The sequence below is a fragment of the Lissotriton vulgaris genome, chromosome 1_1, assembly GCF_964263255.1.
Source record: "Lissotriton vulgaris chromosome 1_1, aLisVul1.2, whole genome shotgun sequence".
Taxonomy (NCBI): Eukaryota; Metazoa; Chordata; class Amphibia; order Caudata; family Salamandridae; genus Lissotriton; species Lissotriton vulgaris.
Genome location: NC_141685.1, coordinates 986072234 through 986098005, shown reverse-complemented (window position 1 = coordinate 986098005; position 25772 = coordinate 986072234). Strand labels below are relative to the sequence as shown.

Genomic DNA, 25772 nt, shown 5'->3' with positions numbered 1-25772 from the left:
TATTATTATAGATATAAAAGAAGATCTGTTGAATGCACTTTGAAAAAATGTTTTTTATCTAAATTTTATTTGGATTATTGTTTTATGTGATGATTTCTTATTGTGATTTCTACTATTTTGAAAGAGTCACCATCTTAATATAATTTGCCAATGCCAAACCTTACACCCATGTATGCCAAGACAAGCATCATGGATTCCTGATAAACTCATTTTCAAAATCAATCAATGGATGAGAAGCCAGCATCCAAGAGTGGATGACAGCTAAATCGATTTTTATTCCTCTCACCACACAAAAATTGCCTCTCTGGTTGAACGCGCTAGAGGAGGGCAGCTTCAACCCCAAGATAGCTGACTCACCCAAAACCCTTTGTTATATATTAGAAAAGAACCTCAAACTGGGGTCTTATTTTAAAATCCTAGCCAAACATGCATTCCAGTGCCACCATCTAAAATCCTGAGCCAATCCCGGCCTTCCATTACCAAAAATGAGCTCACAAATGTAAATCCACTCCGTGGTACACTCATGGATTACATTTAAAGTGACCCCATGCTGTGCCAATACCCAAGACAGCTGGCCGTCTCAGGAACCCGAGAAGAAGAGGAAACCTGACACTAAATGTCCCCAGGTTAAATGAAAACACACACACAGGCACACCCACGTACACGTACACACCGGCCGCTTTACGAGAGTTTATAGAAGCAACACCTTCTGATCAGTCATCTGGGTCATTCTATCCCCTGATTTTATCGTTCAATTCATTGTCTGTCCTGAAATCTTACCCCTTTTGCTAATCTTTATCTATTCTCCTTCAGAGCTGAGCTACCATCTAATCTCCGCATTCTCATGTACATTGTTTTCACCTTCCTCACAATTCTTTACTGCTAATACCTACTCCAAATGTCTGTCAGTGCACACTCTATCTTCATTGAATGTACACTTCCATCTTGATAACTCTTATGTCACGAAATCTATCTTCCTTTGCAGAAATCATTCCCGTCTCACCAAAAAGTAAGGGTGGGGTTTCTAAAAACGGCGTGACCTGTACAATTAAGGACGTGGCTTGACCATGTGCACTAAATTTTCCATAGATTGGCACCCACCCTACCCACACAATTGCAGCGAATCACAAGTTTAACTGGCATATGTGAGCATTGCTTTGGGCGTGCTACATAGAGGCTATGAATCGGATGTCCATGTGCTCTGAACACCTTTTGACCCACTGTCAGGCATCTAGAGCAACTCAGTGGGGGGCCCTAAAATCTTCACCTGGATGCAGGTCCAGCCCTTGTGAGGATAGCGCCCTGGGCGGAAAAATATGTGGCGCCCCCGTTGCTGCTGAGGCAGCAATGAGCCCCCTTCGTGTTCACAGCTCCCATCATCTCCATCCAGATCTTCAAAGTGTACCTCAAATCTCTTTTATTCCAAAGACACTTTCAGAACTAATTCCCTCCTTCTCAGACCCCGCCAGGAAGTTCTATAGTCATTGTAAATTTGTCACCTATATTTATATTTTTGTTTGTACATCCTGTGCTTGCTGCGTTTGATATTGTGTTCCTTTTGCCTGCGTTGTTTTGATTCTATGGCCTGCTATTTTTCGCCAGGAAGTTCTTTAGTCATTGTAAAATTTGTCATATATATTCATATTTTTGCTTGTACAGTCTGTGCTTGCTGTGCTTGAGATTGTGTGCTTTATGCCTGCGTCGCTTTGATTCTATGGCCTGCTATTTTTGTTTGTTCCATTCCTGTAACATTTCTCTCATGTAACGTAACTGGTTCTATTGCACAGTGCTCTGACACCTTCGGGTAAAGTCCGCGCTTTATGAAAATGCATTAAATTAAATAAAAAATAAGCCCTTGTCTAAATACAGCAGTGACTGGACTCTGAACAAAAGCACCTGAAGCAAAGTTGTTTGTTGGGGGGGAGGGTGGGGGGGCGTTGGTGTGCAGAGGGCCGGCTGTAGGAGATGGAAGGGGTCTGGCGAAGTGTTAAAGCAGCGCATGTAACACGTTAAAGACTATTAAATGTACTTCCCACTGAATCCCTGGCACCGAACATTTCCGGGAGGCATCGCGCGCCGGGTTCTGTAGTGAGCAGCAGGTGGGGGTTCACGCCCCCTGTGCACCTCCCCAGGGCACCCTGGCTCTTACCGTCACTCGCTTCAGCCCAGGGTCCCAGACAGCTCAGCAGGGCGGGGAGGAGGCCGGCCACGACCACCAGCGAGGCCATTTCGCAGGTGATTTTCACAGCTCGCTTCGGTCGGTGCCCGAGGGTGCTCCGAGCCTGGCAGCTTCAGAGCAGGTGCAGCTAATATTACTTGTTCCCGCGTGGAGATAACAGTCACAACAATCAATACCAGTGCAGGCAGGCGCTGTAAATGCCTTTTGCGAAGGTCGTGTTGATGCATTTCGACATTCACGTGTGGCCCGAAGCCAGAGACAATCCCCACACGCGCCCAGGCAGGTTACACAGAAATGAGCAAATGTGCACCACCGCGCTACGCCTGTACAGTGCCTAAAATTAACAAAACAATAAGGGCCGGGCCCAAACCTTTGTTCAGAAGGCTGTGACTGACTGAATGTTCAGCCCTCCTCGCATGCCAGGAGGGCTGAATACCAATGAGGATAGTCTTGATTCCATCTTATGCCCCCGAGATGTAGCTCACTCAGTGAGTGAGATTAGAGAGGCGTCAATTTTAAATTTCCCAGCTAAAAAAGCAGCGACCCGCAGGTTGGATAGGTGAGATGAACAGGGTTTGGGGTGGACCGTTCCCATGAGTGGGGTGAGTACTGTGTTAGGTGGGCCTCTGTCTAGAGTGGCACAGTGGGTGGAAAACGATGGGTTGGAATGCAACCCCAAGCAGCTGTCACTGGTTAGACTGTAGTGTACGCAAGCATACAACCCATCACCAATTGGGTGTGCGATTGCCAGTAAACACCTGGAAACCTGAGACTAGCACAGATTTCAAGTTTACTACTGCAAATGAAACGGGTACAGAGTTACTACTTTTTTGGTAAACCTGTCACTATATACTTAAGCTCCTGATTAAAACTATGAACAAGTTAAAACCTTCTAATAAAATGAGGACGACGAGAAAAACCATACAGATCTGACTCATGGCCCACAGGCCTAACTACCAGGCTAAGAATGGATTTATTTGGAGGTGTCAAATCCCCCCCCACAAGCTCACCAGCAGACGCACCCTGCCCCGTTATCACTCTCTTTCAGTTCTTTATCCTCCCTGCTTTATCACTGTATTTCCCTCTTTCACTTCCCCCTTTTGTTTTGTGTCTCTCTTGCTCTGGGTCAAAGTCTAATAAGGAAAAATACATGCTGGGCAACACAAATGAGTGCTGGTGAGCCCCACCCGAAGCCAACTGCTCCTATTAAGCTCTGGGCTTGTGGCTTAGTTGCTCAGTGCTTGGATGAGTTTTTTCGGTATGGTTTCCGTCCCTAACTAGTGTAGTAGAGGGTTTTATCCCTGGGTATAAAAAAGTAACCTCTCCCTAGACTCCCCTCTCCAAAGAGCACTGTCTGAACTTTGTTACGCAGATTACATCAGTCTAAGTTAGGTACAGGGGTCGGAGTGGATAGGGTCTAATGAGAATCCCATTCCCAACTTTTTTCTGTAATTTTATAGAAAAGGTTCCCTTACTTTTTGTTAGAAAATATGTCCCTGAAGGGTTAATTTTACAGAAAAGTTTCCCTTACTTTTTGTTAAAAATCATATGTTCCTTAAGGGTTTATGCCAAGCTTGAGTTTCATCAAGGTTGTCTGAAAAAGCAGTGGGGCTGTCCTCCTGTATTGTGAAGGAGAAGTTATTACAGAAGTTATTACAGACAGCTAAAGACAAAAACACTTCACTCCAGACTGCCTGCTATCTGAAAGAACTGGAAAATATGTGCAATTGGTTAATCAGCAAACCTAAAAGTGGCCCTGGAGCTTTAATTGAAAGCATCATCTTAATGTTCATGGTGACAAAGAGTCATTCTTTTTGAGAGATACTATAAGAGCGTTACCTGTCCTGGAACGCGTTCTTATCATGCAATATGTAACTTAAATCCATAATGAAAACCTATAAAAAAGGTTCTACCTAGGTAGAGCTTGGTAGCGTACTACTAAACCATAGTTGCCAACAGTCTCGTTTTTGCAGGGACAGTCCCAGTAAGTTGGAGACTGTCCAGGGTAATATTGTTGCAGAAACGGTTCCTCTTTATTACACACAGTTACGCAAACAAGAACTTTCTATCTGCAGCAGCCCTGTGCAGCAGTGTCCCAGGAATTTTTTTCAAATGTTGGCAACTATGCTAATCGTATAACTTTTGAAAGCACTGTAAGCTCTAAAATTAGATCTCTTTGTAGACATTTTTGTAGCAGCCTATTTTATACTGTATATGGTCTATTCAACATTATGTGTAACATATTTTTTAAACTGACTTAAATATTCACAGTGCTTTCTGCCACACGATAGAACCTCGTAGCACTATAACTGCATGTTAGTATTGTCCTGTGCACCAATCAGGGTTCAAATCAGCGACCCTCTGGTTACACACACAGAGATGTGAAATGATCGCATTAATTACCTGAGCTTTCATACAAGAACAGTACAGGGGCACACAAACCGAATAACTGCATGCAAAGGAACGGACCACTAGCAAATGACTGAAACCACACCAGTGTTATTTGGAGTAAAGTATGCTGGAGTTGTATTTGGTAAGGTACTGGGTTAACTTCTGGGAGATTCAAGTGCAGCAAGCGACAACGTAACCTAAACTGACGGACCACCTGATGGATGAGCGTCAGAAATGCATCTGGTGCTGAGTCTTTGAGGTTCTCCCAAAGTCTGGATACCATAGCCAAGAAAATGAATTGAAGCACAGAGGTAGCGCATTACCAGGCAAGCTCCGTGGGACTAATGGGGCGCCTTTACTTTCATCCAGGGTCGCTGCCATCAGAACTTCGGTGATATTAGCATGATGCCACCTCCTATCTTGTGGTTGCTTTTAGCACCGAAATCCTTAGGGGTGGAAACTGCTTGCACCAAGGACCTGCACTATTACCTGTATGGTTATCTGACCTGTATTTATGTATTGCGGGTCAACACCGCCAGTTTCAATAGACGTTTAATGCCATTAACATTGGTGCACAGTTCAGGTGCTTTGAATGACTACTGTTTTTGGAAATGTAGTGGCTGAGATCTGCCTGCACTGCCAGCACAGATTGCCTGTTCAAAGCATTATTGCTCTTCCCCATGAAGTCTGATTTTTTAAATTTCCACACAGTTTTTTATAGCGCGAACTTGACCCGAATCGAGTATCAGAGCGCTTTACATAGCACCAGTTACGTTTGGAGCTATTACCTATTTCCTCAGTGCTGAATTCAGCTTGGCATGCATCCCAAATATCCCCCCCGAACCATGGCGTGCGCGTATTCACACAGAGGTCCTTTGGTCAAAGTGGAAGGGTGGCACATTCTTCCATTCCTCTTTCAGGCGCTATCTGATAGTAATGGCCCCAGGTGGTTACATTCAGTCCTCTGAATGGCCACAAAGGACTGCAATGTTTGTGCCATACCAAGGGGGCTATGCTGTACGACCATGGGGGACTATCTGTCCGCTCAATGGGTGTAATTCCAATGTGCTGTACATGTACATCCTACCCCTGAATTGGCTGGCAGCCCTGTCAACAATTGAAACATCTAAGATCATTGTAGGGTTAGTACATTACATTTTTACTATAATCTCTACAAAACAAAAGACTACTAGTGCTGAACCAAAATGTGAATGAGAACTTTTCTTTGGGGGGGGGGGAGACATATTTTTATTTTACTATAATGTGAAACCAAAGGCGCGGACCACGATGGCTCCTGTTAAGATCCATATCACCGTTGTGTTTTATTTATTGATATTTCTTATTTAATCATTATATAATTGTTCATTTTATTATTTATTTTAAGATGTGGCAATGCACCATCTGCATGAAATATTGTTCCAAATTCTTTAAAATATATTTATATTGTGCTCTGACTCTGCCCTGTGTAGCATTAGTCTCACCTTATGCTGTTTGCGGTTTGGTGGGCCATTTCACCTCCTCTGATGTGCTTTTATTGCGCGTGCATGAGGCACTATTTTAAGTCTCAAAAGTATATTGAACTATTTGACATTAAAGTCTTCCCTTCATAAATGCATCACATAGTGAAAGCAAGATGATAAATGTTTTAGTCAGAACCAAAAATGCAAGACATCTTGCTGGGTTTGCCAATACTTGTTAGTTTGTGCTATCTACTTGGACCCGCTACTTAGAACTGTGTGAGGTACTACGAGCATCCTAAAAACCACAAAGGGAGATCAAAGTGTCTTGATGCTTCGTTTTGACCACCTACTGATGTATTATATGTATTGGTATTTATGTAGCACTGGCCTTACACCTTGTGAGGTCTTAAATGCCAATGATGTTTGGTAAACAAGAACTGATTGAAGCAAAAGCTAGCCTCTTGCTCCAATGTGCCTTCGGCCTCTTAGTTTTTAAATGTACTCATTGGAAAGATTTAGAGCATTTGAACGTCATCTATTTACTATTCATTGATTGCCTGAGGCTGTCAAGGTTTTGAGAAATATGTGTTTTTGTTGAGGATAATGTGCTAATATCTAAAATGTATTTCATGCAACAATATGTATTTTATAAATCAGATTTTAAATGAAAAGCACACTATGAAGAAATTGAAAGCATGCATTCTAAAATGTGATTTTCATTTGTATTACAAAGGTTTAAAAAGACATATAAAGAAAGAAAAATAAAGTGTATTTTGGTCAGTGTAGCTTTTTTGATAACAGGGTTCTGAATTTACAATGTCTATTTTCGCACACTTGGTGGATTCATTAGTAGCTGCCTACATCAAGGATGGTCCGGCAAGGGTAAACTTTTTCTTCCCAGCAGTGAAAGAAAGATAAAATGCTGTGTTTCACTTCCTATTTGTTTGGGGAAACTAAATATCAAACAAATTCATTCAACACTGTGAATTGTTGGAAATAATATACCTCTTTTCTTTAAAATACGAGTCTTGAAACCATTGGCAAACATTCAAAAATAAGGCTTACCCATATAATGTGATGCTGTGGAAGACCAGGAGCCATTCACGAGCTGTCCCACGTCGGACGTCGAGACCTGAAGGGTCGGTGTCCGTCGGGAGCACCAACAAGCCTTGGCAACTGCAAACAACGGGGAAAGCGAAGAAGGTGCAGTGTCTGAACCAGCAAGATCCAGGTGACTCGTCACAAGCAGGGGAGTCAGGGAAGGCCCTGAGCAATCAGAGGAGTCCAAAGAAAATGAAGATGATCCTCAAAAGGACCCACAGGCCGGAGGCACTAGACTAGAGCCATGAGAGGACATTGAGCAGCTCACCAAAGAAGCAGGCCAACAATGGAAGTGTGGTAGTAAGGTTGAAGATCATGGTCATTGGAGATGCTTGTGGTTAGGGCCACTTGAAGTCCGAAGATCTTGGTAGAAGGAAGTCAACAAGCCTTTGCAACTGCAAGTCAACCCTGTGCACAGGGGCTTGGTTCCTGCAACTCCAACAAGGGATACTAGCCTAAAACTTGGTGAGAGGACAGATCAGGCCTCGAGAGATGTGAAGAACCACCACCTGTATTGCTGAGAATTTTGGAGTCCCTGGGAGCTCAGGATCAGCAGACCCTTCAGCTTAGTTGCAGTGTCTGTGGATGCAGGGAACTGACTCTTTCACTTCAAGGGAGATTTCTTCAGGTGTCTTGGATGCCCACAGGCCTTGGAAGGTTCCTGTATGATGCACAGGTATAGACGTTGCAGCAGATGAGCAGGGCGAGGAGATCAGGAGCAACAGGAGTCTTCCCGGTTGCAGCCTTGATGCCCAGAGCGAAGCCAGCGAAGTCTAGAGTGCCCAGATGGTTGAAGAAGAAGTGGTGTCTGAAATGAATCTTGTCCCATGACGAATCTAGGGACCCACTCGCAGGTAAGCCCTTAAATACCCTAAGGAAAGGGTTGGAATGATTCAGGGATCCCTCCCAAAGGAGAGGCTGGACAAGGGGGAGGATACTCCCCTGCCCTTTGTCCAGTTTCGCACCAGAGTGTGAGCCAACAGCTCCCTGAACTGGTTTGAACTGGACTATGCATAGAGGGCACCAAGTGTGCCCAACACGCAGACTATGTGGTGCTGGCAAGCGCTCCCACCCTGCCCCAAAACACTAAATCCTGTCTGGGAGGTGGTCACACCTCCCTGTGACAGGATACCTATTGTTCCACCATCCTCTGCTCAAGCTTGGCTCAGCAGCAGGAGGGCAGAAACGTGTCTCTGGGCAGCAGCAGTCCTGGCTTTCTGTCCGGTTCTGGAAAACTGGTATCGGGAGCACCGAGGGCCTCCCAAAGGAGCTTTACGGTTGGGGGATATGATTCCAACATGTTTGATACCAAACATGATAGGACTAGTTACAGCCAGTTTTGGTATGGTCACCGCGCAATGACCCGGTGCCCCTCTATATGACATATGGCTGTCTCACTTACAACCCAGGAGAATTGGTTCCGTAGGTCATAGGGTTGTCCTGCTCATACAGGGGCACCCTCACACTTACAACCAATCACCTGCCTTCAGGATTGAAAGGCCTGCTCTTGGGGTGACTTATAGATTTTAAGTGCAGTGACCTTAGATATAGGTAAACCTATATCTTTTGTAAGTGGTGCTAGCACCAGCTTACACAGGCTGCAATGGCAGACCTATAGTTACCAATTGAGTGGTCTCCCATGGGTGGCATAATGCATGCTTCAGCCAATGGGGGAACCCAGGTGTACCTATGCTCTGGGTACCTTAGCACCATATACTAGGAACTGATAAGTCTGCATAAGTGTCCAAGCTGGGATGTACCTAAGTACTTACCAAACCAATTTAGGGGAGAAAGGACAGAGACTGAGGTCCTGATTAGCAGAATCCCAGTCAGACTAGTCAGAAACAGCATTACATAGAGCAAAAAGTGGGGATAACCAGCTAGAATTGTACATTGAAAAGTACCTTCTCAATACGAATAGTACATCTACACTTTCCTTCACAATATGCAGTGCTTAATTTGAGTGGTTGTTTGCAGGTGGGCCCACTAGCACTCAGTTTTGGGAATCTGAACTTATTTTTCTTGATCACACTTTGACCCACAGCAATAGAGAGAGATACATAAAAGGGGGAAAAAGGAGGAAAACAAACATGACAAAACAGTAATAAAGCGAGAAAGCAGGGATAAAAACTAGCCTGTATGAAGTCAGAAAAAGGGTCAGGCAGTATCTAGTGTTGGACTAAAGAGGCATGAGGTGGAATCAAGACTACGCAGCCTAGGTATTCAGCACTCTGACATTCAATAGCACAGGCCGCTGGCTTCAGAGTAATATCTTGGGCCTCGGCATTTATTCTTTTACAAATTTAGCACGGAGAATGTGGTGTATTCGATAGCCTGGCTGCAATATTTTTGTAACACAATATTTTTGTGCTTAATTTTCTGACACATATCTGACTACTATAAGTCATTTGTAGCTTTTATCATTAGTACCTGACACAATTATATAGCTAACCTTGTCACGCTATTGTATATGTCGGGTTAAGTTAACTTAATTTGACTTGAAATCTCTTGTCCAGTTTTTAGCAGTTTTCCTCTGTCTTTCATATTTACACTTACCTTACTCTATATTTTACGAATCTTTGTTTCCAGGGTAATAAAATGTCAATAACAAGTTAGAAACTAATCATAAGCAATAACCTAATAATACAAATATAGGTGAAGTTCCACGAGCAACTAACTAGCTTTGTGAATCAAACCTTTGCCATTTAATCCTTACTCGGACCCTAATAACTCTAGCTGCTACCCAAGTATTGACTCAAGAGCGCCTGGTAACCACTTGTTTTACAAGTATGCGTTACATTGAATACCATAAGACTGAAAGGACTGGACTGGAGGACTTTGGGCACTCTTTACTACTACCATGGTCGTCCTCAACACAGTCATCATTTCCTTAATGTGAATTTCTTCATGCCTAAAAGATATATTGCACAAGAATTGTTGTGCTGAATAAGTTATTAACTATTAATATGTTTGAAAAATTGTTGCACAACAGCTGAACTCGAAATACTGGTTTAGCATATTTGAGGATCAGTTAGGAGCTGTGCTCATGCGTAATGTGCCAATTGATAGATTTCTTTTCCTCTTCCAGTCCAGTGAAACTGACTGGCAAAGTGCCCTCTGGGCATGGAGCATGGAACATTTTGTTTGATTGCTTTTTCAAATTGTAATGATTCTGTTTGTCAAGGGCAGGGTTATCTGCAAAGGTTCCCTGGTGCTGGTATAATTAGATGAACTCAGGGTTATAAATAAGACAGAGGCAACCAGATGGCCAAAAAAAATCCAAGTTTTCAGATAGTTTGGAAAGAGCAAATGGTTCGATTTAGCAATAAAGCAAGAAGAAGTGAGTTTCAGTGTTGTACGATCAAATAAGCAATAATGTTTGTCTGCTTGCGGAGATTGGGTTGATTAAAGAAGTCTAAGAAGTCTAGCTGAGGTAGCGCTCAGTGATGTTGCAAGGACATACAGGCGAGGGACTTTTGAAAAAAAAAGCGGTCCTCTCTTATTTACAGTTCTGTAACAGATGGCAAAACTTAAAGATTCTGCTTTTGGCCATGGGAAGCCTAGCAACAGTCAGTGGCAAGAGTCGAGCTGCTGCATTTTGTACAGGTCTCAAGTGGTGGGTCAAGACAGTACTCAGTCCAAGATGGAACTTACTGCAGGATACCAGGCAAGATCCGAATATTTCGTGGACTACTGTAAATTAGCATGAACATTTAATTGTTGTGTTATATGTTGCTTTATGTAAGACCATATTAATGTAATTAGGTATAAATGGTACAACATAGCCCTCGGAACCTTCTGTCTTGGGGATTCGAAGTGACCATTGGACAGCGGCTAGGAGGATGTTGATGCCGGAGATATTTGCTTGGACTCTCTTCTATAAAACTGCTAATTTTGATATATTTTTAGATCGATATCCTGGGTTATTATACTAAGGAAGGATTGTTTGAGCATACACAGCTAGAAGGAACATGTAGAAGTGACCTTTTAATCTGTAGGATACGCGACAAAGAATGGTCAAACATAATACCTAAATTCCAAATCTTATTCACATGGTTATGGGAGCGCCAAGATTAGAAATCAATCAGCTACTGGAACAGACAGTTGGAAAAGCAGGGACTTCCATTTTTTTCCTAAGTCAACTTTAGCTAATTAGTACTCATACAGAGTGCAACAGCAGACATGCAGTCTTGCAAAGTACTTTGGGCAGACATGGTGGTGAATAAATGAATGACTCTATCAACAAGTAGCTTACGCTGTAGGTTTATTGGCCACCTCCATGAATAACTGTCCCTCCTGGAATCTCCAACCCCCCTCAACTTGCATTCCATGTTCCATGGAGAGAACCCAAGGAACATGGAAAGTGGAACACTAGAACACATTACCACAACATCTTCCCCTTTTTAATAAATAACCAAAACAAACACTATAATATAACAATGTATCTACCTAAAATTATACAATGGCAAATGTCAATACCTGGTATATAAAGAAAAGCAGACAGGATAAAAACAAACTTCTACACACTATCGTAGAAACACTAGCAAAACCCACAATAGGCATTTTTACAGTCATAGTGACTGCGTTGGGCTAGGCAGCTTGATCTTTTCTTTTTTAGGTCTCACGTAGGCCTAGATTGCGCTGTCTCTTCAAGACATGCTGTATTCACTATAAGCAAAAACAACAGTTGATGGACAGAATGCAGAACAATGTCATACATTCACCCCAGTACAGAGATATGGGCCTAAATCCATCGTTTTTTTGCACTCATGACTCAGACATGGCCATATGCAAATCACCCTTGACCCTGTGCCTCATGGGAACAGTCCAGCCTGAACTGCCAAGCCATGTCTTTCCTGGACCGGATTCAAGCTGTCAGAACCAGCCTTTTCTCCACTGCCGGCACTCGACACAGGAGCAGAACGACGCAGGGTCCCAATTCCACCACAGGACTCTCCAGCCATGCACAATATAGAATGAGTAGCCAGTAGAGCCCCACGGGGGGAAGGGGAATTGGACAGAGAAGAGACTGCACACCTATGTGGACTTCTTCTTGTTTCTTAGCTTCTGTATCTTCTTCTCGTCTGGCTAGCGTTGCTGCAAAATAAATATTATGTTAATTCTCCACCTGTCCTCTCTTCCTCTCTTTCTCTATTATTTATCTCCTATCTCCTGAACCTACCCATGTGTTGGTGTGCCTTTGCTCCTCTTCTTTCGTTAATCTATTCTTCTTTTTTCTATCTGTTCTTGGCTGCAATATAACTAGTCTTATTAATATGGTCTTTTTCTTGTTCAATGCTTCCTGCGTTTAACTCTTATTATTTCTTTCTACAGGGTCCTCACCTATCGTATCCAAGAACTGCTTCTAGGTGTATGGTAAGTATTCTTCTGCTTCACTCAAAACTTAAGTCTAAATTGTACTGTGCTCTACAGTTACTTCACTGCGCAAGTCACCTTATGCTGGGCTATTCTTGCCTCTCTGCACGTACTGGAGTACCTGATGTGTCACTATATGGAAGTTCTCTTTCTATTATTTTCTTGTCGTATCGTCCAAAGTGGGAGGGGTAGGTGCCTAGACGCCCTCTGCCAAGAACTACAAGGTGTTTCACACCAAGTTCTGGCCCCACCAGGTCGGCTCGAGGAAGCTTCCGTAGTAAAGTATACGGTTCTGGGAAGGGTCCTGAGGAAGGATTGCCATACGACACATACCAGGTCGTATACTGGATCCCTCTGATCACGGGGGGATCCCTTGCAACTATATGAGCACTCTTTGGTCCTGACGAATTGCCTTCGTGGCGAGAAACATGTTGACCATTTACTCACTAAGGGTTGAATGAGGCTAACTACCTTGATTGTTCCGCCTCTATACCCCTTATATTTTTTAATAAAGCAGTGAGCCATGCTATTAAAACTCTAATTTTTGGACTCTACTGACTTTTTTTATCTCACTCACGCTCACTCTTGCACAAACACCAAAAAACCCCCCTTGTGAAGGCCCCTTACACCCACACACCCTTTGGCGAAGGAATAGAAGATCCCCGCCAAAGAGCAACATCTATTGTTGCCCGACAGGCATTGCACCGCCAGTCTGTCGCAGGGGCAGGGTACCGATGATGACGCTGGACGATCACCGGGTGGGATTACAAATGTAGTCCAACCGGTGACCTGTGTGAGGTACCCCTACAAATTCCGAGAAAGGGTTCACAACACTCACCCTTTCCTTTTTGACTGAATAAGGGAGAGGCTAATGACAGTCTTTCAGTTGACTGCACCCGGGGAACTCTGTATTTATTTTTGTTGATATTATTTTATTGAACCAGCTTATTACATCCTTGACTACTTCTGACTCGTAGTCGCGATGTAACTTGAAAACTCAGCTTCGTCAAATTAACCAAACAAAACCTTTTTAACTCTTCAGGTAGCGCTAAGCCGACGACTTGTGCTGGCTCTAGAATTCCTCTTTTTTCTTCAGAATTCAACTTGAACACTGCGCATGCACTAAAAGGAGACGGGGCTCCTCAGAGCGAGCGCAGTATTAAAACAACAGATTTTCTACATGAAAACTCAGAACAGTCTTACTTGTGTAATGTTCAATTAATATTCTTCGGCAACTTTCTTGGAAACGGACTTGCGACGCGTTAAAATCCCTACACTACGCGCTGCGACAGGAACACGTCCTACTGCTCCAGAAGTTCAGGGCTGCTATATAACTCCTCTGTTGTTTACCCTGCGAGTTGCTGACTTTGTGAACCTGTTGTTTTGGGACCTGATACAAGCATCCTAGGACCGGTTTCTGGCTATCAGCCAGGATAGCTTGACTCCAGTGGTGTGGAGAGCAAGGGACTCACGTCTGAGCATACCCATCCCACTTGGGGTGACAAATGCAAAAACAACAGTTGATGGACAGAATGCAGAACAATGTAATACATTCACCCCAGTACAGAGATCTGGGCCTAAATCCATTGTTTTTTTGCACTCCACACCACCCCAGTTTTGACATGGCCATATGCAAATCAGCCTTGACCCTGTGCCTCATGGGAACAGTCCAGCCTGAACTGCCAAGCCATGTCTTTCCTGGACCGGATTCAAGCATCCTAGGACTGGTTTCTGGCTATCAGCCGTCTTCAGCCAGGATAGCTTGACTCCAGTGGTGTGGAGAGCATGGGACTCACGTCTGAGCATACCCATCCCACTTGGGGTGACAAATGCAAAAACAACAGTTGATGGACAGAATGCAGAACAATGTCATACATTCACCCCAGTACAGAGATCTGGGCCTAAATCCATCTTTTTTTGCACTCCACACCAACCCAGTTCAGACATGGCCATATGCAAATCAGCCTTGACCCTGTGCCTCATGGGAACAGACCATCCTGAACTGCCAAGCCATGTCTTTCCTGGACCGGATTCAAGCATCCTAGGACCGGTTTCTGTCTATCAGCCGTCTTCGGCCAGGATAGCTTGACTCCAGTGGTGTGGAGAGCATGGGACTCACGTCTGAGCATACCCATCCCACTTGGGGTGACAAATGCAAAAACAACAGTTGATGGACAGAATGCAGACCTGCGCATTCTAACCAACATATTACGCTGCTGGGAACAGACTTAAACAAGGCTGGTCCGCCAAGACGAATCTGTCTATGTGGTGAAGACCCGCGCTTTAAAAACAATAATATTGCGCTGCTGGGGAGGTTGAAGCAGATCTGGTAGTCGTTAAGCTGGGCCATGTCCTATAAGGAAACGAATCTCTACTTTAGTTAGCGAAACGCGCATTATCCCAAATTATTGTGCTGCTTAAGTCGACAGGCCAGGAGTTTGGGGGACTTACTTGGGAGTTCCTGAGCTGATTCGTCTTGGCGGACCAGCCTTGTTGAAGTCTGTTCCCAGCAGCACAATATGTTGGTTCGAATGCGCGGGTCTTTAAAAGTCAGACAGAGTCGTCCTGACAGACCTCCCCACTTTGAAGCCTCATATAAGAATTCAGCTATGCTAAACAAGAACGATTGCTTGACCGTTTTGAAGTTTATACTGGAATACGTTTTTAACGGAATAAGCTTCATTTAACGGGTACCACTACTTTTCAGGTTTCACTTCCACCAGCAAGGCCTTCACCTTAGACTGCCGGGGAACCAACAATCCCATGAGTTGCTCGCTGTTACACTGGTTCCGCCCTCCCTTGGTGCCTAACTGACACCTGACTCTGTTACTCTTACCCATTTCTGGGCTACAGGTGATCTAATCCAGTATCTGTTCTCTACCCCAACAGTTAGAAAGTATAGTTAGAATACTGCATTTACCATTATGAGACGCGACCCACAAGTTGTAAATTATAGGGAGATACTATAATTAGAAACTCCAGGTCTCATCCATACCGTCGAATGTACCTTTAACACACTATTTTACCTATACATAGAGCGTGTCATTATAACAAGGGATCAAGTTCTCTATGTATACTAATTATTTCAAAGGTCTGACAATACACCAACATAGACACTATATACCAAGATGTTCATAAGTCATACAGAATATTGGTACATGTGCTGGATATGTATACTATGCAATCAAATCAGCCACGGCATACTTATGAATAGGCACTAAGATTCCTCCCTATACATAGCCTTAAGGTGGAAGATCTAACCTGAAGCTTTACCCGCTGGATACTGTTGTTGTTCAACCGTTTAAAAATTTAGTTGAGTTTTGATAGCTTGCTGCTACATAATACCAAGTTGGTATTTTTTAACACGTTCTTTGTGCATTATGTTTTTAAATAATTTCTTCTTCCCTCCCACACCACTCTCACTGAGTCTCCACTTTTGAGAGTGCATGCACACTTGTGTTAGGTGGTTAGACCCGCTAGTGGAACAATACACTGGCATGGAACCCACTCAAGTAAATAAACCATATGTGATATGCTTTTCCTCTTTCCTCTACAGGTTATGACAGCTTAATACAATAGAAGAAGGGTAATATAGTAATTTTCCCTTCAACCCTAAGTATTCTCTTGTACCCGCACTAGTGTACACACACCACAAACTAGGGATTTAGAGTAGACAGTTCTCACCTTTAGATACCAGCTAAATTATTAGATAGGTCCTGAAAAATCGCTTGTTTAATTGACGCCAGCAAGAAACATGTTGACCAGACAATAATAATTTCTTGAGGAGCTCCGGAAGCATAATACTCCAGAAACCTCCTCTAGAATATTGTTTTTAACTAAAGCAGCGGACCACCTGAATAAATCATTCCCGGTACCCCTAGCTTTATTTTAATTCACCTTCTACCCACTACGTCTACTATTCCATTCTGGCCCCATACCCGCACTTCATCCATACGGCAGTTGGAAAAAGATCTCCGCCAAAGAGCCCCTCTATGAGGTGTTGCCCGTTGGGTATTGCACCGCCGACCCAACGAGGAGCAGGCCCAAATGATGAAGCATGACACCTGAAAGGGTGTTTGAGGGCATTAAATCCAACAAAATGGATCCCCAGGGTTAACCACTCGTTACCCGACCATTTCTTCCGCATCACTGACTGTATCAACTTTCTACCTTTCCCATCAGGAACAGCACAGCAATCTTTGCATATACGTATCCTTAAAGGGCATGCTGTAGCTGGACCTTCTACTTCTTCAGAAGTAGTAATAGCCCTTTACTCCTCCTTTTTTGATATCATATGTCAGAGACTGAACCAGAACAGCCAGCCTCGATGGCCCCTCATTCTTACTCTGTGTGCATGGCTGCTTTACACACCCAGGGAGCCGTACTGAAAAGGGGTATGCAGGAACAGTGAGCGCATCAGCATTTTATAATAACGACAACCATTTATACAATGTGCATGACAAACCCAAAACAGCTTTGCGCATGTAAGTAATTGGTGCGATTACCCAGTTTGGGGCAAACTTCAAAAGGATGAAGTGCTGAGTTGGCCCCGCGGAGTTGATGCTCATTACTGCAGGTGGCTCTCATCCAAGCCTGCACTGCACCGAGCTGCTGACAAGTGTACATGGGTGACACTACTCACCACGAAGGGTGGTGGGTGGGGAGAGGGATGACACCAGTAGTGAACCTCAGCCCACAGAAAGCCCCACTGCTCCTCCTTCCTCAAAGGACCCGACGTGTCAGCCTATGATTAGGCCACTGCACGGCCAGGGAGACCACAGGGCCATCGAGGGAAGGAACTTCAGCGGGTATCTCGGGACGAGTAGGCCCACGTGAAACAGGCTTAATGAATACACTGCACCCCACAAACTCCAAAGGGTGGCTTTAGGCAGGAGCTGGTCCAATGAGCAGCCTGCAGTGACTTCAGTGGACTGCTCCGGGTGCTATGCACCGATCTTGTTCTTTACAGCCAACCTCTGTTGGGGAGGCTGGCCTATGCTTGGATAAATATTTCGGCCAGTATTTTCGAACAGCAGGGAAGGGGCCGGTAGCTCCTTGAAGTATTCGGCCTGCATTGTTAGCCGGCAGAGGGGGTTCCCTTGACTCCTTGCTGCCATAACCTTCTCAGGCATTAACTCGTTCTATCTTATGTATTAAATTGTAATGCAAAAATAGAACATAAGAAAATATTTAACAATATCATTGCAAAACATATGAATCAATAGGAAACCAAAACGACTGAAATGATTGTGAATTATGAGTAACGCCTTTAAGAGATAGCTGTGCACCTCTTCTCGTAAAGGTAATCCACGACCACCAAGCATGGACTGAAAGAGAAGAAGCATCTTTCCAACAGAAAGTGATGGATTTTAAGGCAGCTGTTATCAGAAAATTAAACAATTTTGCCTCTGACTCAGAAAGGGGATAAGTTAGGGCAATCGATTTGCAAATTAATAAATTAAAGGAAATATCATCTTGTAAAGGTAAAATTTTTAAAATAACACTCCAAACTTCCAACCAAAATTTCATAATAACTGGACAGTCAAATAACATATGGCGAAGTGAACCTGGGCTAGCATTGCAGTGCCAACAAACATCAGAAAGTAACAGTTTAGCATGAAATAGACGTGAAGGAGTCCACAAAGTATTAAATAATATATAGGCATTGGTTTGATAAAGGGACACTGGGAGCCAGCCAGAGATACTGTCAAGCCATATAGAGGACCATGAATCGTCTGACAGGGAGATAGAAAGTTCCTTGTTCCAGAACGATGAAATAATCTGAACATTGGAGCCCTGTGAGGTAGAATTTTTTTTATAAAAAACAGAGACAGCTTTAGGGGACGATGTTGCAGCTGTAAGGTAAATTAATAGGTCATTTGTGGTGGACGAGGGAATACCATTAGGAAAGGAATCCAAAATAGAGTTACATAAGAATTGATATTTTAAAAGGTCAGTAGCTGGAAGACCAAACTTTAACTGTATCTGCTCAAAGGGAATAAAAGCATTACCATTAAAAACATCCTTAAGATATAAAATTCCCTTTGAAATCCAAGAGGACCAAAAGGTAATGTTTCTGTTCAATTTAAGTAATGCACTGTGCCACAAAGACAAGTGGATTGTGGAAAGTAGGGGTAATTCAAAATTAGAATCTAAATCATTAATTATCAATCTGGAGGACTTAATGATAGAGGAAAGATGAACAACCTTCGCTGTGGAAGACATTGACATCAATGAAGGCAAAGAAAAGGGTCGTACAATGGAGGCTTCAATATCCAACCCAATTGGAGGCTTTACCATATGTGAAGTGTGAAACCAAAGGGTACTCTGCTTTAAAATAAAAGCTTTATGGTAAAGGTGAAAGTCTGGCAGGGAAAAACCAGCCTGAGCCTTAGGAATTTTTAACTTTTTGTAAGCAATACGAGGGACTTTGTTAGACCAAAGGAATTTAGATAAGAGTGTGTCAATAGATTTATAAAAACTAAGAGGAAATTGGGTGGGGATCATTGCTAAAGAGTAGAAAACTTTAGGCGCTATATTCATTTTTATAGATTCCATTCTTCCCCACCAAGTGAGATGAAGGGCAGACCATTTGGACGTTTTGTTTTTAATGTAGTCAATTATGAAATCAGAATTAAGTTTTAATGTAGCTGGCAGCGATGAAGCAAATAGAATACCCAAATACTTAATTTTGGTTGGTTGCCAAAGAATATCTGTGTTTGGGAGCATCTCTGAGGTACAAAACACATTTAAAGGAAAAAATTCAGTTTTGCTTACATTTAATTTGTAACCTGAAACCATAGAGTATTGAGCAATAATGTCTAATAGGGAAGGAACAGAAGAAAGAGGGTTATTAATAAATAATAAAACATCATCTGCATATGCTAAAGTTTTAACAGTAACATCATTGATTGTAATACCCTGAATGTCATCACAAAGGCGAATATAGTTAAGAAAAGGTTCAATGCCTAAAAGAAATAACAGTGGAGAAAGGGGACAACCTTGCCTAGTTCCTCTAAAAAGAGAAAACTGACTAGAAATTTGACCATTAATGAACAGACGAGCAGTAGGGGCGAAATATAAAGCAGAAATCATGCGAATAAAAGGGGCACCAAAATCAAAAGACAATAAAGTTTTAAATAAAAATTGCCAGTGAATCTTATCAAATGCTTTCTCAGCATCTAAGGCCATCACTCCCGCAGGAGAGGACAGGTGAGAACTTTGTTCAATAATGTGTAATAGAGTTCTAGTATTATTAGCAGAATATCTATTTTTCATGAAAGCAGATTGATCTGGATGAATAATGGAATGGAGTACAGGAGCTAATCTAGTGGCAAGAATTTTCGCATAAAGCTTACAATCCTGGTTAATTAGGGAGATGGGGCGATAATTAGAGACTAAGGTAGGATCTTTATCAGGTTTGGGCAAAACAATAATTAAGGCATCCGTGAAAGAGCCTGAAATAGTACCAGAGGATCCAAAATGAGAGAAAAGGGTATTCAAATAAGGGAGGAGATGAGATTGGAATTCTTTGTAAAATTCTGCTGGGATACCATCCGGACCTGGGGATTTATTCTTGGGAAGTGACTTAATGGCAAGCAAAATCTCTTCAGATGTAATTGGGGAATCTAGACCTGTTCTATCTGATAAGGAAATATGGGGTAAATTGCAGTTACTTAAAAAAGAATCAATTAAAGATTCAGGGCAGTTGTCAGGTTTACTATAAAGGGTGGAATAAAAATTTAAAAATTCTTGTACAATATCATTATGAGAAATAGCTACATTGCCTTGTGTACCTCGTATTGAGGTAATCTGAGTTTTATCTCTTTTAATTCGTAAGTAATTTGCAAGGAGTTTTCCTGATCTATTGATGTTAAAACGAAATCTAGCATTGGACTTTGAAAGTTGAACACCTGCTCTTTGACTAAGGATGGCATTATATTCATAGCGGAGTTTTTGAAGTGTAAGTTTGTACTGGGGGTCATTAGAAGAGATAAACAAACGCTCAAATTTAGCAATTTGCTTTTCCAAATGCTTAATGTTAGCGTTAAATTGTTTGTTTTCATGAGCCGTAATAGAAATCGTGGTACCTCTGATGTAAGCCTTAAATGCATCCCATCTGGTGACAATTGACGTAGAATCCTCACGGTTGAACAAAAAATAGTCTTGTATAGCTTGTAATAGTTTAGGTTTATGCTTATCAGTAAGGACAATACTTGAGTTCATACGCCGCCTATTTTGTTTAGTAAAAGTAGAGGAGATATTTAAGACAAATGATATTAAAGCATGGTCTGAAATGTCTATAGTGCCTATAACAGGATTTGTAGCTGACTGAAGTAAGGAGGGTGAAATCAAAAAATAATCAATCCTTGAATGAGAATTATGAGGATTAGAGAAAAAAGAAAACCATTTTTCAGTGGGAAAGTGTAGTCTCCATACATCAGCCAATTTGGTTGTACTAAGGAAAGTTTTGAAAGCATGAAAAACTTTAGGGGGCCTAAACTTGGTAGTAGAAAGTCTATCAAGTAGCGGATCAATGATCACATTAAAATCCCCTCCAACAATCAAAGGAACTTGTCCCAACTTCAGAACTTCAGTAGATAAGTTAGACCAAAACGATGGGTCATCGGCCGTGGGGCCATATATATTAAGCAAAAAGAAGGTCGAGTCATGGATTTTAACTTTAACAACAATAAATCTACCTTCTGTATCTGTAAATTTACTAATAATCTGACAGTGTAATCTCTTAGCAAAGAAAATCGCAACCCCATTTTTCTTACGAAGGGCAGGCGATGAGACAATATTGTCCACCCACTTTTTCTTCATATAGTGCAAAATGGTATCATCGACATGTGTTTCTTGGATAAAACATATGTCAGCTTTAGATGCACCCAAATAGTCTAAAATTTCAGTTCTTTTAACTGGATGCCGTAGACCTTTAACATTAAGAGAAACAATTTTGATATCATGTGTAGTAGCCATAAAGAAGTAAAAAGAGAACGAGAAGAGATGGAAAAGGAAGAGAAGAGAGTGAACAGCCATAGAAGAAAAGTAACTCTACGTAGAAAGCTAGAAAAGGTAAGGAAGGACACAAAAGGAAGAAACAGAAAAGGAGGAAAGAGCTACAAACAGGGCACATAAATAAGGACACAGAGACGCACACCCGTTTCACAAGCATGGCCAGATACCGTTGGAGCCCATGAAGAAAGAAGAATCATCAGGAATGCTCAGACTAATTGCGTTCAGGTAATAGGAGCTTGTGTCTCCATTGATGACGAAGCTTGTTGGTCCAGAAAAAGTCTCAAGTCTTCAGGACGATCAAAAGATTTTGAGAAGGTATCCTTCCAAACTCGCATTGTAGACGGATCAAATAGACCATACTTAAAACCAAGGCTTCTCAATTGTGGACGCAAAGATGAAAATTCCTTGCGAATAGCAACCGTTTCCTTTGCAAAGTCTTGATGGATAAATATTTTGGAGCCATTTACCAGAAGCGAAGGAATGTCTCTAGCTGCTTTCCTTATGAGGACCAAGTGATGGTGACGCAAAACCTTGAAAATCATTTGCCTGGGTTTTGCATGTCGTGGATTCCTGTGTGAGGGAATTCTATGCGCTTTGTCCACCTCAAATTTTTCCGGAAATTTGATATTTAGAAGACCAGGCCGCAAAGACTCCAGGTACAGGCGACAGTCAGAGCCCTCAACTTCCTCCGGCAAATTGAAAATGCTGAGATTATATTGTCTATTACGGTTTTCCAATTCCAATAGCTGGTTATGCATTGGTACTATCTGAGCCATCAAAGGTGTAAAAGCGTCAAGTTTGGTTTTATTGTCCTGAATTTTGATAGAATTATCAGAAACTTTCATGGACATAGACGCCATATCTTTGCGAACATTTTTCACTTCGTTTGCAATAGTATCAGTATTGATGTGCAGCGCTTTAATTTCTTCCAGTATCAGGTTAAGTGAAGGTTCAGAAGTTTCCACAACCTTAGATTTGTTTGGGGGAGGAGACACCTGCTGCTTCCTTTTGTTGTTAGTTAAATTTTTATTATCCATTTTGAGGAGAAAAAATAACTTTTTGTGTCAGAAAAATGTAAAAAACAAATCCACCTCAAAATTTTAAGAAATATGAGGGAAAGGGGTATTAAAAGCTCAAAAAGTTGTAGAAGAAAAGGCAGCTGAAGGGTTAAGTTGAGCCGTGGGAGTGGCTAGGCCCAAGCCAGGCCCTTTCCTGAGAAGTGCACCGCCCCCTGAGTTGATGCAATCGGCAGAACCTGAGCAGAGGCTGGGGAGAGGAGCCAGGAAGCAGACAGAGGGACCCCCGCGTGTTGAAAACGCTCAAAAATCACAGCCAAGGTAGGGGGCCGGCAGAGGAGGCAAGCGCTATGAAAACGGAGCAAACCTTGTGGTAATAATCGTTGATAATCAGCTCATTAGGCTGATGTAATTACGGAGCTCCGGTGGCGGCGGCCATCTTGTCGATGCTCTCGCGCGACTCTCCCTTCCCACATTACTTTCAATACTTCTGTGTAAGATGTATTACACAGGGAGTATCATTTTGTTATCCTTTCTTATGGTTCCCCAAAACCTCGCTAAGGGATACAAGGTTCACATATTGACTTGCCTGTCCTATATGGCTGATGTTACACAGGGTTGTGTATTATGAATTACGTGGAGGTTTGATAAGTATTATAACGAGTATTATTCTGGCTCTATTTTTAACAGGGGTTAATATGAGTGGTAGAGGACTACGCTCTATCCCTGTGAAGTACAATGGAGCATAGATAATGGTATGTTCGTGTGTACAAGATTGTTAATAGGTTTGGTACCTAAAGATAAGAGCGAGCTTATGAGTACGTGGCTATATGTTCTTTTGTATTCCTGCAGTTATAAACGACAAGCACCCTCCACGTAGCAGGCACCACTGTCTGTCAACACGACAACTGCTACAGGGTTTACTCTTTTTGTTTTACACGTATAAGAGGTGTCCTACCCCTACAGAGTCTGTTGTTAACTATATGTATTCCATGGTTTTACAGAAAAAGAATAGGAGGTGTTTAATTGTGTGTTTATCTTGTGTTACAGATCTCCCTCCCTGCTGTTCCCTTCCTTTCTTTCCCCCACTTGATCCTTCCGATGACCTGTGCCATAATGGCTGTTCAGGCTTGGTTAGATCTAGAGGTGGACCATTCCTAGCTGCAAACCAATCCTGAGGATTAACCACTGTTACAGTGGTGAAGCCTAAATGTTGCAGGCCCTAATGCAAGAAAGTAAACTAGGCCCCTTGTTCCCTTCCAGGTTCGAAATAAACCCCCCATTGGCGTCTCCTCTGCTAAGGCGGAGGAGCGTTGCCCCACTACTATTTAAGCAGTGCACAAAAAAGAAAAGAAAATGATAATAACAGGATATTATCATCATTTTATTTTCTATGCAGAACTGAGAGGTAGATGGGGGATGGGCTGGCTCTGTGACCCCAAGCAGAGTGAGGAGCGGTTTGCAGTCCTCTAAGTGCACATGACAGTTTGACCAGCTCTCTAGGGCCGTTGTAACTGTCATGCACACTTGGCATGTTCTCCAATGGGCTGTGTTGCACAGCCCCGTGGAGAACATGCCCAGCCTCACCAGGCACTGCTTGAGCGTCCACACAGGACGCTCAGACCAATCAGGACACTGCTTCTGCAGCATCCTGATTGGCTGGAAGAGCCCAGAAGCCTGAGTGCTTCGGGTGCTGTAGCAGACTGAAGAGGACGGAGGTGAGGCGGCATGGTGGCAAAGGAAAAGGTACGTTTATTTTTGTTATTAATATTATTTTTTTTATCCATTTCCACCCCCCAAGCCTACCCTACCACCTCTGTTCCGAGGCAGCTGCCACTGAAAACCACAGACATAATTGGGGTGCAATGGGACCCTTACACTGTGTACTCTTCTGTCACACCACCTGTTGCACTAATAATAGCTGCACCCCTAATTATGGGTCTCCAAGTTCTTTGTTCTACCCAGCTTTCCTTTTCTCCTCACTCTCCTGCCGCCCCTTTCTCCAGGCACACCTTTCCGCCCTGTCACCATTTACTCCCTATCAACTTCCTCTGTCACTCTTCCCTTCTTCTGTCTCTCACTGGCTGGTCTTTACCTCCTTCCTCCCTTCTGCCCGTGACATCCTAATCATTTCTGGCCTTGCCTTTTTACTCATCCTCTTTTTCTTTCATCATTATCTCATTCTGTCATCGTTCCCAATTCTCCCACTCCCATCCTTTCTATTTTTCACCCCCTCTATTCATGATTTCCTTGCTCTCTTTCATTTGTCTCTTATAGTTTACTCCCTTGTGTGACCCACACTCAACAAAGAGTTAAGACAGAGAAAGGCCCATAGACCAGGCCCTCGTGCCAGCTCCCCCTGTGAAATTTCTCCTGTTTAGCTTGCCCACAGTCCACAACCCTTTGCTTGCTGTCTACCTGCTGCCCTCTGTTTGCGCCTCGTCGCCTTGTTTCTTGCTTCGTTTTCCTGTTTTTGTTTTGCATTTTCTGCTCCTTTTTCTACCCTCTGTTAGACCTTCCTGCTCTTTTTCTGCCATCTGCTTTGCCTTTCCTGCTTGTTTTTCTGCCTTCTGTTTTGCCATTTTTGCTTGTTTTTGTGTCCTTTTTTTGCCATTTCTGCTCGCTCGTTTCTCTGCCCTCTGTTTTTTGTTTTTTTTCTGCTTGTTTCTTCCCTCTTCCAGCCGTTTCCTCAAGACCTGGCTTTTCAAAGAAGATGTCGCACCTAAGTGCCCAGATAACCACAGGGGTGAAAGCGCCAGGCACAACAAATGCTGATTGATTGATGGTGGCTTTGTGTTTAAACATGTGAGCAGGTGGCTTCTTCAATAACTGCAGACATTGCAGGGGTGGCTCCGGGCCCAGTTGCCACTGCACCAGCTGCACCACCAATAGCTATGCTCCAGGTATTAGTAACATACAGCACTCTTACCATAGCATAACCGACCAACCAATAAGCCACACCCACCAAAGCACTGTAGCAGAAATCATTGCTGGTGTATACCCCAAAGGCTTGCAAGCTATCTTGACACCACACCAACCCCCACATGCATCAACCCATTTAGGAAGTGCAAACGGTGCGAATCGGTAAATTCGGCCGTTTGCACTTCCTAAATAAGTTTTTGGGATGCATCATGCATTTTTGTGAAATTCGCAATTTTTATCGATTTCCAAAAATGCGATTGTTTTTAAGGAATCGCAAATTTGCGATTCCTTAAAAGCAATGCATGA

General features: G+C 42.9%; 1 protein-coding gene across 1 annotated transcript in view; it reads right to left on the bottom strand.

Moving 5' to 3' along the window:
- PGLYRP2 (peptidoglycan recognition protein 2) overlaps nucleotides 1-2381 on the bottom strand; it is a 30219-nt gene extending 27838 nt beyond the window's left edge. The window contains exon 1 of the mRNA XM_086960644.1: nucleotides 2150-2381. Coding sequence (XP_086816770.1) covers nucleotides 2150-2228 — 79 coding nt within the window. The 5' untranslated portion in view covers nucleotides 2229-2381. The remainder of the gene's footprint in view (nucleotides 1-2149) is intronic.
- Between the last annotated feature and the right edge of the window lie 23391 nt (nucleotides 2382-25772).